Here is a 14,519-nt window from a genome sequence, read left to right as displayed (position 1 = left end):
TTCTCACTGCTACAAAGAGCAAAATTTGGCAGTGGGTCACCTAGCAAATTAGGGGATTTTTCATTTGCACTTCTCTTCTCTAGAAAGTAGTGATGTGAATGAGTGAGAAAATCTTAAGTACATTTTTATTAGATTGGCCCCACTAATGCTTGTGGCCTTCTCATGATTAGGAGATTAGTATTTTTTAAGAATGGGCTCGATTATGTGATTATTCCATTAAAACATATATGTATTGTTAAATTTAGGTGATCAGATATGTAGACAAAAATTTAACAATTTGTTATCTTCACCTCTTAAAACTACTATTTACACAGTTCAAACTATAAGATATAAGTTCAATCTGCTATGAGTGCAATCCACTTGGTGACTGTGATATCACTGCTATCTGAATGTATGATCTGCTGGAGATAGATATATTATGTCACAAGAAGGAACCTTTTCTGATTGCTGTAAGTATAATGTATACTGTTGAAGATGATGGTCGATTTGCAGAAACAAGGAACGTGACTTGCTAAGTAATCCGTGATCTGCTTGTGTCTTTATTCGATGTATTGCTAGAAAAATAATACGAACTGCTGTAGGTGTTAGATGATTCGATTCACCTTGGAAGAGTTGATGAATCAAATCATATATCCGTGGATAGATGAAACCAATCATCATGACTCTTCCAAGATCGGTTCCATGTCAACAATTACGTCCCTTCAAGAATTGCGTCTTCTCATAATCATTAGTTATGTTTTGATTAATACGACCTTTGGTGGCAATATAACTAACACGTCAAAGTGACGGGTTTGTATTGCAAGGTCGATAAGTAACTAATATGATTTATTAACTGTGAAGGGCCGATAGGCCACTCAAATGATTAAGTCAGCCATGAATAATCCGACCGAAGCTATATTTCAACACTCCCTCTTAGCTAGGTAGGAATCCTTCTAGATGTCTAAAAGACACATCACTTCATCGTGATGTAAGTGATGTTGATCACAATGGCTACACCCATATCTGGAAGGGAAAGATATCACCTCACTGTAATATCAAGCATTATGGCTTATCCACGGATATCACCTCACATGATATCCACCATAGATATCTCCTCATGTAATATCCACCATTATGGCTTATCCATAGATATCACCTCACATGATATCTACCATTATGGCATATCCATAGATATCATCTCACGAGATATCAACCATTATTGTGAGATCGTCACTTCACAATGATGGTAAGATGCACAAGTTTTCATCATTGTGAGATCGTCACCTCACAATGATATTCACCATGGCTCATCCAGAGGGTAAACACACTAGTACAAGAGAAATCACCACGGACTCTCTCATTTGGTATTGTCATGGCATCACACACATGAAATCAGCCATGAACCATATCAGAGGGTGGAGATAAGGCCTTTCACCTCAAGTCTCCCTCAAAGAGAAATGCATTAATCAAGAGTTCACACTTTAAACATCTTTTGAAAATAAGAATACATTAGTATATATATATATATATATATATATATATATATAAAAACAAAATATAAACAAATCAATGTTGCTGAGACTCGATCTCAGCTAGGGCTTCATTCTCTACCATACCAAGCTTACCTCGAAAGTACACAAACTTTATCCTGGAGAGAGGCTTGGTGAGAATGTTTGTCGTTTGCTCATCAGTACTAATGTATCTCAACCGAATAGCATTCCTTTCCACCATGTCTCTAACATAGTGGTACTTGATCTCCACATGCTTCGTTCTGTCATGAAACACAGGATTGACAGAAAGCTTAACACAACTTTGATTATCACAATGGATAACTGTAGGCTCTAAGATTGTCCAAACAATCCTAAAAGAAGCTTCTGAAGCCACATTGCTTCTCATGCTCCCACACATGCTGCAATATAATCGGCTTCTGTGGAGCTCAGTGCTACTGAAGACTGTTTCCTGCTGCACCAAGAAATCAAAGTTGAACCCAAACTGAAACAGCAACCAGAGATGCTCTTCCGATCAGTGACACATCCCACCCAATCGGAATCAGTATATCCATGCAGCTTCAAGTTTATATCTGAAGAATATCTGAGGCCATATCCAACTGTGTTGCGCAAGTATCTCAGAATGTGTTTTGCTGCAACTAGACATATTTGCTTCGATTCACACATGAATTGGCTAAGTGCACTTACTGCATAGCAAACATCCAGTCTAGTATTGACTAGGTACATTAAAGACCCCAATCATCTACCTGTATAGTGTAGAATCAACCAAATCCGAAATAGTTGCAGCTTCTCTTAACTTATGCAAGTTGGTCTCCATAGGTGTGGCCATGGATTTACAATCCATCATTCCAAATCTCTTTAGAATGTCTATGGTGTACTTCCCTTGACTCAGAATGATCCCATCAGATTTCTGCCAAACTTCTAACCCAAGGAAGTAGTGCAATAAACCAAGATCCTTCATCTCAAATTCAGAAGCTAACTCCTTGCATTTGATAATAAGATGATCTTCTTCAGTGATAAGTAAGTCATCAACATAAAGAATCAAAATTAATGCTTCCCCATTGTAATATCCCACTAATTTTTTTTGTTTTTTTCAGGCCAATAGCAATTCATCCACAACAAATAACCCATTAAGGTTAGAGTGATAAGCAAAACAACTGAAAGGGAACCCTTCCACCTTTTGTTCACCGAGAGCCCAGACTGGGAGGGTGAGAGCATACGGTGTTTCGGGGATCGTCAACATCAATAAACAAACTGAAAATTACAATTGCATGGGCGGCAAGCCATCCCCTTCTGCTTATCCAGCAGGATAGAAACTAAACTTCTTGGCGGTAAACCGACCAAGGGAAAGATTATAAGAAACTGAAGTTCAATCACTCTACTACGTATTTCAGCGGGAGGACATTACATTAACAATCACTCTACCGCGTATTTCAGCGGGAGGACATTACATTAACAATCACTCTACCGCATATTTCAGCGGGAGGACCAAAACATTGAACTTATCACTCGAGCACTTATTCCGCGGGAGGACTGAAAATTACAAATTGTTGCATATCAAGCGGCAAGCCAGCCTCTTCCACTTATTCAGCGGGATGAGAATTACAAAGAGAGAACTGGTTAGTAGTACTACTACCTAACCTTACAATAATAGAAATGATAGAAGGAGAGTAATGCAAATTTCTATAGTAAAGATATAAATTTCTGTTTTGCATCAGCGGGAGTGTGGAAACTGAAAAACATTTTATCTTGGAGTGTGAAGCACTTAAAGTAAGCCGAGAGAAGTTTACCAATTTCCTAACTGCCAGCACATGGTATAACCTGTTCAGCGAGGAGCATATCGTGAAGATGGGTGCTCTCATCATCAGCTTGAATAAGCAGAGATCAGACCTTAAAAAACTGATTCAGCTTGATCAGATTGTCCCATAGGCTATTCTTAGCCTCGTGGACGTTAAAATTCTTTCTTCTTCTTCTTCTTCTGCAGGCTAGAAACACAGACCAGCAGCCCAGATAAATGCCAAAATATTCATAACTCCCTCATTTTACATCCAAATTAGCTCAAACCAGTCCCAAACCCATTGTACAACATATGCAATGCTAACCAATCAAAACAACACCCCTAAAAGACCCTTATTTAATTTGCACGCATCCCAATGCAAGGCAGAAAACCCATGCCTAGACTAGGAATTTCGATTTTGCATAATTAATTCAAAACTCAAACAAACGTGCTAAAAACTTACAAACTTATTTGCCAGTGTTGGGAAGGAAGATAGGAATGATACCCATAACTGTCAGACACTCCAACAGAGAGATGTGAGCAAAAATGTGCTTCAGCCACAGGCAAAACCAGCAAGTTCCAGAATCGTTGCAACACCAAGATGTCTATGGCAAAGCTCTGAAAATGGTAGAAGAATACAAGGCACAGCTAGGTACTGTATTTCAAGTACGAAACCGAGTAGCACTAGGGAGACGCACTCCGAAGCCTCAAGTTCTGTCGCCAATCCGGCAGCATAACATTACAGATTTTCAAGATATCCCAAATGAGAGCCCAAGGCTCTTATTTATAACTTCTCACCATTCAAATTCAAATGCAAATTCCACTTCCCATTTGCATCGCATTTCATCTTCATGTGGACCCAATGTAGCGCCCAATGCAAGAGTCAAACCCCACGCCCAAGACTTGGACCCACGTTAACCACTCTTGGCGAAATTAGAGATAAGTTATAAAAAACATAACATCTTCCTCCATATTTCGATATCTCTCTAATAAAAAAGAATTTGCCAAGAACTTAGGAAAAATAGGCATTAATCCCCATTTATAATAAATCAGTCGTCAATAATCAAAATAATTAAATATTAACCTTAGGATAAGGAATTAATATTCAATTATTTCGCATATGGCTCTGGAACTGATTATCAACACTGCTAGGATGAAACTGAGTTGGGACAACCACCAAACTACTGCAGAATCTGAACCCTGTCTACTGCCAGAAATAGAATTGTGTCGAACTGCCACTTACTAAAAATAGTAAGTCAAGAATTAATGCTCAGAAAAGCATGATCATCGCGTCCAGAGGCAAAACATGGAGAACTCAGTAGGACAGTAACACCAGAATGGTCATCCCCTGACTTACTAAAAATAGTAAGTCCTTGTTTCATCAATGCCAGACCCTCATTCTTCATTCCACCTAGCCTACGGGTCTCAGGAATAGGCTAATGGACCACTGAAAGAGCATCAATGAGAAGGGGACATTACACCCATCAATTACCTTGAAGTACAAGTTTCAATCTGCATCATTCTTGGAGAAACCCAAGCCCATCAGGTAACGATCAATCCTTTCGTACCAAGCACGTGGAGCTTGCTTGAGGGAATCTCAACCCCTTGGGGTAGGAAAGCATTAAGGATATGCAATGCAAGCAAGCTACGGCAGTAATATGGAGGAAGTGATGACTGATTGGCAGCATTTGTGAGATTTGAAAGTTGTTGCTGCAGCTGCACCATATTTTTCAATATGGTATTAAGAAAAAGAATGCCAACCTCCCCTTTACTGGTGCAATATAAGAAATTTAGGAATCATTTAATAGGTCAGAAGGCATTGATAAGCAACTTATGCATTCCAAGGTTTTGGCATTGATGGAATATGCACAAGCTCTTGATGCATTATGCAAGGATATCAGCTTGGTGTTGAAATGTAATGTCCCCTTTTCAAATTAGGATTAATAATAAACAATAATAATAAAATTATAAATATAAAAGAACAAAATTAAACATAACCATAACTAAAATTTAGTTAAGTTTAATGAATGGTCAAAAGGCATAAGATGAAAAGTTGTGACTCCCTCAAACATGAGATATAAAAGGGAGAAGAGAACTTCATTTGAAAGGGGGATAATTTGGGAATCGGAAGTGAAGACCTGATTTAAATAAGAAGTGCAGATCTGATTATAAAAGGTCATGTCCCTTTCAAAGGGCAGAAGTAATGAAGAGTTGCACTCTTTCAAAGGGTGCTAATGGTGAAAGGGTGTGTCTCTTGCCAAAGGGCATCCATAATGAAGAGGTGTGACCTCTCCCTCACATTGAGAGATATAAAGGAAAGGAATCAAAAGCATCCAGTGACATGACCATCAATCAAATCAGGTCAGAACTTTTATTAAGTTACAGGAATTGGCAGCCTCCTAGTAGGGGAACATTACATGAAACATGGTAACTTCTCAATATAAAGGCATGTTAGAAGTGATTGATGGATACAATGCAGATTCTAGAAGACAATAATGTCATTTGTGCTTTACAGCATGCAAACATGAAGAAAGCTATTAAATTTCATGGGTTGGACATTGTAAAGGGTCTGCAGGTTCTTCTCATGGAGCTCATGAATGTGACTAGGAATTGTGTGCATAATAGGGTTTGTGAACACTATAAATCCCCTAAATAAGGTGTTAAAATGATGCAGAGGGGAGTTCCAAAGCTGTCTTAAGGTTTTTGTGATCTGGTTTTTTGGTTAGGTTATGTCTATTATTTGTTATGTAGACATTTTGAACTTGGTATAGGTTATGGTGTATCGCTATGGTTGTTTATGGGTAGTTTAATCTCTTATTTGGTTTATCTTGCTTTCCACTACTACACTTGGTCTATTAATGCAATTTCATACTTTTATATCTCTATGGTATTTAGAAGGTATGGGACCCCTAAATAGAACCCCCTATGTTACAATCTAAAATACTCTAAATAGATGTCTAAGTAGAACACAATCCAAAGGTTGTTTGCTTGTTAGAATCTCATAACAAGTCATGTCAAAGCCACACACATCTGTTCTATAAGTGCATTCCTATCAAATCTCCATCATAATTTCATGTCTTTCCATCCTTTGAACATAGACTAGCTTTCATGCACATGTTACTCTTGTAACTTCCACACTAGCACATATATTCCTCTATAGAAACCATGTGCCTTCCATCACTCTCTGTTGCAGAGCGCATTGTTAGGTTTCTCCCCTTGTCTTTATATATATATGTGCGCAATACCTTCCACCCCAAAATATGTGCCCATATTTCTTAAAAATCAAAATGACAAACTCATTTTTAAATTTGCAGCCTACAAGAAGCCACATTCTGATTGGTCCTATCATTACAGGAAGAGCATTATGTGGCCCACAATCATAGTTGAAAGTCACTCCCAAACAATACAAGGAGAACGTAATAATTTGTCCACCATCATCAATAAGTCACATAATGATAAGAATTAAGAGTTTGCACATACAAAACATATTGTGGGTCTACCATCAACAACTCACACAATAGAAATGATTTTTACATGCATTTGACCTTTGCAATGTGTTTCGCACATAGGCCCGCCGCCACCATAGCAAAATTAATAAAATCTCAACCTAAAAGGAAAAATTAATATAGAGGGTATGTTGAAGTTATAGCTATGGTCAGATCCTTCCCTTGGCCGACATAGCAAACATGATTGTCTAATTGGCCTATCGGCCATAGACAATCATAAGCCCGTGTATAATCTAGAGAAAGCGGGTAATATACATTATGAAGCGGTTTTGTTTTAAGTCCTTAACTAAGCATCGGTTAAGGCACACACCCATCACCCATGGTAACCGTAAGACACGTCTCCTCATTGATATTGTCCGCCACCCCTTGATGAGGGATCATGTTGCCCTTGAAGAAACCGACTCTTCATGAAGAGTCACCGTGGCATGTATAAGAGGGATGCTACCTCTTTCATTTGGTTAAAAAAAAAATTTTAAAAGATACTCCAATCGTGTGGAAGATTTCCTATATGCAGTCCGTGTTTATCATCACCACTTCGACTTCCATAGCAGATCGACTTTCATATATCTCAGATCAAATTAAATTATCATCAGCGAAATCATTCTTTGGGAGAGCGAATACACTACTTGGCAGATCGTATTCTTCCTTGGCTGATCGAACACATTCTTCATAAATTGGATACATTAATGCAGTGCGGACTGCATACACAGCTGTGCATTGTAAATTGATCTGAGCATATAGCTTCAAGGAGTGAAGCGATTCACATTGGCCTTTGTACTTGATCATTGTAAAAGCATCTTGCTGTTCATATTTGATATAGAGAGAGAGAGATAATTTCGTGCTCGGGGGAGATGATAGCCTTATATCGTCTATGGTTGGGAGGGCAACAATGATCTGAATCATTGCCTGTGGTTAATCAAGCACACCCTATGATTACTGTGCATGGTCATCTTCTTGTGATCCTAGTATTGTAATGAAATTCAACAGGGTAAAGTGTAAACATAATTGCCCTCATAAATACTGTCTCTTTCTGGCGCACAATGCCTTAGACAAATACATTTAATATTTCTTGAAACCAATCTATAACAAAGACCAGCAAATGAATGTACACTTCACTAATGGGTATTTAAATATTTCTCCACCACTTCAAACACCATATGAAGACAAAACTTGTACTCTGGGAACCTAAACTATGAATATTAACTAGCAATAAGAGCGAAATGCACAAAACTGAAATGCAGAACTAATGCCAACAAGGTCAAACACTAAAACGTGTATTCTTAAAAACATGAGCTAATGGATTATGGCGTAACCCGAAAATGAGTACACTGTTGATACGAAACTTTAAAGATCCTGTTAGAATGCATCCTCGACATCATCTATTTGTATGGTCCATGTACAGGTCTGTAATTAGTTTGTAGGTCACAATGCAGAAGAATACATAGAACTGCCTGACTGTCGCAATAAATCTTTTTTTCTTTAATAAAAAATGAACTTAATTATGACCCTAATTGTATTTTAGGTCAACACTAACTATGTATTCTTAAAACCATGAGTTAATGGTATCACTAGAAGATGAGTACTATCTTGATACAAAAGTTAATGGTGTCACCAGAAGATTTAAAGGATCCTACTGGAATGCTTCCTCAACATCATATATGCTTCTCTATAAAAAATTGACAATATGTGAGTTCTCAGATAAGAAGACTTACTGTCAGCAAAATCTGCAGCCTTAGCTGTGTTGTCTTTCAGAGATTGCATAAAAACCTCAAATACCATTGGAAACATCAGCATTTGTCTTCTACCAAGCTCTTCTCCACTAAAAGGTAGAGTGCCCTTATCTGAAAAAAATAGCTTCAATTATTCACAAGGTATACAATAATTAAGTTCAAATTTCAATTGATCACAGGCAGTTCAACGCAGTCGATAGTCCCTATTACAAAATGGTAATTACAATAATGAAGTTAATATTCATAAACTGAAGAAATAAATCTGAACACATTTCAATAAAAGGTGTGAAATTCGGGCTCTACAAAGAAAAGAAAGAAATTCACTGTTCACAGATGACCGAAAATTAGGTCAATGGAGATCAAAAAATGTAACTAGTTATGTTAGAGAATTGCTAGGGTAAAAGAACTACATTATGAAAGGAACTCTGCACTAAGTGCTAAACAGATACAAACAAAACAATAAAGGGAAAACCTTAAGCATTTAAACACCAAACCATAAGAAATCTGTATTTTGTAGATGCACTCAATGCCACAAGTCTGATGTAGCACTGCTGAAAGTATGCTTCAGGTTTTCAAAATCACTGCTGCAAGTATGTAGCAGATTCGCTAAAGTACAAAGTACAAAAAGCCTTGTGAGGGAAGGACAACTAAACAAAGGATGGAACTGATAAAATCAAAGCAGAAGACCCTGAAAAGGGATCAGTGTTGTAACATTGGTTTTAGCAAGTCTTTGTTTACTGCTCGATCTGATAAAATGAATACATGAATTAATATAGAAATGACAATGCATACCAGATACAGCAGTAAAATATATCTTTATTCGCACATGAAATTATTATAGAAGAAGACTAGAGATGGCCAGCCACAAATCAAATTCAATCCAACTAGATCATATTACCTTCCTTAACGATACGCAATCTATTTAAAAGACTCAATGATTGTCTTCCTTTGCACTAGGCTTTGAAAAACCTAGGTGGGTTCCCTTTCATGACATCAATCGAAAATATGCAACATAACAACAAAATGATGCCTAGCAAATAAGTTCCCATACATTTTGACAAGGATTTGTAAATTATCTCATGACAACATGCCGGTTCCTTGCAATTAATTAAATCTAGATATGAGAGAACAAATTACAATTACATTAAAATTGACTTAAGATTTATGATTTTGAATGCAATTTTGAGGTTGTTGAGAGAATGCTTGAAATCAGACCGGTGCCTATTTAGGGTTATAGGGTTACAGAGCCATACATTCTCAATTCAAAACATCTAAACATGTTTTGATGGTCAGTTGGGCATTATCACTTTATTTGTGACAACAATATCCTTAGTATTTTAATGAAGGCATTTACTTTGTTCCTTAAACAGAAAACTATCTATGAAAATAACTCAATGCAAGAAATTTGCATGAAGAACTCAATAATTTGTGATTGTATTATTCAAAAGAGATATTGCATTACAAAATGGAGACAATGACACATTGAAGCATGTTTTTCATATAAACTTCAATTAAAATATACAATGTTGCTACAAAGAGTTATTTATCGACTTTGAACACCATATCCTAAGACAAACCAAAAGACTAATACATCCCTCCCAAAATACAATCCTCAAAACACTTAACAATGAATTGCAATTCACCTTTTTTTGGTGAAACAAGCATGCAAGCTCATGAGCCATTGACGTCACATTTTACATTTGACAACCTAAACTCCATTGAAATAGAACGTGTTTAACATCCCGTAACAACTTAATATCCTGGAAAATTTTGCTGATATCATTCAAGTAGAAAACATGTGAGCTCAACCTCATGCTGGAGACAAAACAGAAAATTGATGGCATGGCATAGTCAATTTTGTATCCAATAAATTTTTCCAGCCAGGATGCATATTCTTCATTTGTAGGCCACTGAAATGTTGGAACTATTTGTATGTGCCACATACCTTGCATCCAATATTACTTTAGTTTCTCGGATGAAAATATCCAAACCTGACTTTAACTCTAGCAATTTATCCAAATTAGTGTTGCACAAAAGACAGTCCACTTCATCACCTGCAAATATAGATGCAATCAAAATAGGCATAATATTATTGAAAGCTGATTTCCAATTATCACATGCCTTTATTTCAACATTATCAACCAAAATTTTAGAAATTAAAGACTCCTCCAAAGCTTCAAAATAATTCAATTTCTCTTTCAATTAAATATCCAATTTGCTTTGGAAAGCAAAGATGTCACTTATCAATCCAAATACCTCATGAGTACTTGACAATTCTGCACAAGCACTTGGATCACACTTCACATGCATAAAAATTACTCCCATTAGTGGCAAACGTGGAATCCATGTACTCAATATATCCCTTAAATTGGCTTCATTTTCCACATGGCTAGTGTATCCCTTTCTCAAATTATTAAAACTAGCCCATGTGTATTCTAACTTGTGCAAATCTGTGGCCCAAAAGATTGTTAACCAAACTAACCATATTTTCCTAACCTTCCTCCTTTACAACTTTCTCTGCCTCCTTGCTTTGTTTAAGTTGATCCTTCAATTCTGCTATCCTCGACATAAAAGTATCTCTATCTTGCAAAGTTGTAACTCTAGAGCTAGCTTGAGAAGTTGCGGGCTCAAACATAATGCTTTAAGGGGGAGGAATTAGTGATTGCACCCTATTATATTCTTGCATCAACTTGATGTTATCCTTTTTTATGCAGGAGCATCCCCTGTCGATGAGCAATCTTGCATCAACCAAAAATATATTTTGCTTTTCAGTTGTTCTTGTTTTCTGTTGCAGTTTTTGTGCTACTTCCGGAATTCTTCGGTAGTTGTTCATTTTTCGTTGCGGATCAGATTTGTGGCTTCCAGACGTGTTTTTATTCCCTGTTCTAGATTCTCAGTTCATTTGGACTCTTCTCCAGCAAGTTATTGCTTCTGGATTGGTTGTTCTTGGTTCCCGGAGCAGTTTTTGAGCTTAACGGCTAGTTGGAGATTTCTTCTCGTGCGGAGCAATTTCTTGGCTTACAGATCTATTTGGCGCCATGCTTGATGTTCTTGGGGCCCTTGGCCGACCATCCTTGGTGGTCTGCACTTCATTTGCGTTCTTGGTGGAGATCTTCATGTTTTGGGGCCGACCTATTTTACATGTTTCATTTTCCTAACATTGGAAAATGTAATCTTTTGTGGCCGACCTGGATGTGTTCCAGATGCTATATATATTGTTGCAATTGATCCTTTGAGAGACGGTGAAGAGATATGATGTTATTGATTCATGATATGTAATTAGGATACCTCTTGGAGGTCCTGTTGATGTGTTTTTTACGCACATGCGAACACAGAATAAAATACGCAAAAGTATCTTATCCTCTCTTGAACAAAGCTTCTCAAATGTTGAAGATTGGCTTAAGGATCATTTGAGACAACTCCAAGGTTTATAAATGTCATGTCTTGACGTGTAGATAAGCACGAGTGGTCGTTGTGAATGTTGTTTCATCAAGGGGCCTTTTTGCATGAAGAGACTTATGAAGTACTTTGCAGATGATATGCAATGAAGTTCTTTCCTACTACTACGAGATGTTTATCAAAAAATGGCGAAAGATGAGGGTTGAGAGGTTCTAAGCTATCCTAGGAATGAATGGATGAGGGACGACATAAGTGAAACTCTACTAGTCCTAGCATCGCCATACAAGAACAACTCCACCAAAACTAGTGCAATCTTCTAAGGACGTTTGGAGATTTTCAAATCATTACTAAGCATAGACACCATCACTTGAATGCATACCCATGATTGAGCAACAATTGAACTTGAGCACTTTCAATGATCTCAGTTGACCACACAAGGCGCACTTACAATCAGCAAGAGGCTAGTGGTATGGATTACAAGCTTCATAATAAATCAAGTACAACATCCCATCATTCAATCTAAATACTTAAAGTAATACCAAAGATTGACTTGAGAGGATAAAAAAACATGCAATAAGCTTCAAAGATTGAGTAGAAACACCATGACTTCAATGTTTTATTCATCCAAAAGCCAAATAACAACAATTCTTCAAGTTCTCTTATCACTCTTGAACTCTATCTCTAATATCTAATCTCTCTAGCTAATATCCAACTTTCTAACTAACTAACTCTTCACAAATGAAATGAGTGGAGTTTATATAGTACTCCCAAATACAATGAAGGGTCGGTATCAAATGAAGATCAAGGGCCAAGATTTTGCCACCTAAACCCTAATTACGGTTTGATACAAATGAAACCCTATCTAGATAAGCATTAACATGAAATCAACCAATGAGAAAATAACATGTGCTGGCACAGAAGTCGAGGAAGCATCCTCCAATGAGAAAATGAATTGCCAAGTGGGATCATAACAAACTGTCTTCTAGAATCTTGTTTCCTTTCTCTCCTTCCCTTCTGGCATATTCAATGAATCCGGTCACTATGCCCTCTATCTCAGTCATCGGAACTTTAGGTAGAGACTTCAACTGTTCCTCCATGTGCATGACTTCATCGAAGGCTTTGACGATGGCATTCTCCCATTCAGGTTCGAGCTCTTGAGTCTTGCTAGCCAATACTACGAGTTCAAGCATATCATCCAACTATCCTTTGGTGATCATTCCATCAGTCCCATGAAAGATAACTCTTATCCTTTCTTCCAAATCTCTGACTTCTATAATCGTCCCAGGATAGGTCTTTCTCTCCAAAACGATTTGTGCTACTTCTATTATCGTATCATGAATACGATGCATATCATCTTGAACTTGACTGCACCCATTTCCAATATCTTCAAAAATGATCTTCTTCGTGCGAAGTAGACTACTCCATTGTAGAAAGTTGGGCTTAGATCCTTCTCTTCTTATCTTCTCTCTTGATAAGACTTCCCTGGTGTTTTCCTTATTACTTGCAATAACGGAATGATATCATCTCTAGCATGAGCAAATGCTTTGAAGGCCTCTATGAGAACATGAGTTCTTGCAAGGACTTTTATGACTGTGTCGAGTGTCTTCATTATGCCCTTCATGAACTTGCTAACTTTGGTATATGAGTCTTCTATCCATGTATCCATCAATTGTGCCAAATTCCTCATCTTCTCCATATTATCAACTGATTCTAGAGGAAGCAAGGGTGGTGGTGTAGTCGTTGGACTCTGATGTCTCAATGGTTCCTAGAATTGTTGGAAGTAGTTCCTCCACGCACTTATCTCCTTTTCTAACCTTCTATTCTTTTCTACTTCGGCTCTTAGCATATCATTAACTGCCTTCAATGAATCATTTGCATCACCTATGGCTTGCTCGGAGGTGAGTGGACCCAAATCAATAGTCTCCATATCATACTCATCTACTATGATCTCACCTTCATACTTATCAACCCTTGGAGTAGCTATTTGCAACTTCCTAGATCCCGAATCATCTCTAATCACCTTAGACATCTTTGTAGCTTTCCTTTTATCGATAACCTCTCAAGTACGTCCCTATGTCATATGTTGATTCTTCATCCACTACTATCACTTGTTGGGTTAATCTTTCCTTAAGCCATTCAGGAATAGAGGATCTTCCTTCTTGAACCTGTGTTTCTTCATGCACTTGCTCATCTCTAGGTGGTGAAGTAGTCTCATCATTGTCTTCTTCTTCATCTCCTTCGTTCTCTTGAATGTGATGAGTGAGATCTTCTTGTCCTTGTGATGAATTCTCTTTGCCTTTATCATAGTGAACTGTGGATTCCATTGATTCATTTGCTCCTTGGCTCAATTCCTTCTCTGCCCTCTGTTTATCGTGTCTTTCATCCTGGTTCAACTCTTCATCATGCCTAGGGGAGGGACAACTGGAACTTGATTTATGCTTTTTCCTTGATGATTCCTTTTCTCCACGATCTTCTTTTCTCTTCGTACCTCTTGAGTGAGATGATTGAGAAGAAATCCCACTCGTGCTTGCTTCATCTTCATTGTCTTTCCTCACTTCTGAGTGGAATGTCATTGTTATGTTCTGCTCTTTTAATTTCTGATGTTGTATGTCTATCCATA

General features: G+C 37.5%; 1 protein-coding gene across 1 annotated transcript in view; it reads right to left on the bottom strand.

Moving 5' to 3' along the window:
- LOC131080020 (peptidyl-prolyl cis-trans isomerase FKBP19, chloroplastic) overlaps positions 1 to 14,519 on the bottom strand; it is a 198,098-nt gene that overhangs the window by 121,465 nt on the left and 62,114 nt on the right. The window contains exon 3 of the mRNA XM_058018099.2: positions 8,483 to 8,611. Within this exon, the coding sequence (XP_057874082.1) occupies positions 8,483 to 8,611 (129 nt within the window). The remainder of the gene's footprint in view (positions 1 to 8,482; positions 8,612 to 14,519) is intronic.

This window comes from Cryptomeria japonica, chromosome 9 (genome assembly GCF_030272615.1).
Source record: "Cryptomeria japonica chromosome 9, Sugi_1.0, whole genome shotgun sequence".
Classification (NCBI taxonomy): Eukaryota; Viridiplantae; Streptophyta; class Pinopsida; order Cupressales; family Cupressaceae; genus Cryptomeria; species Cryptomeria japonica.
This window is presented reverse-complemented; position numbering and strand designations above follow the sequence as displayed.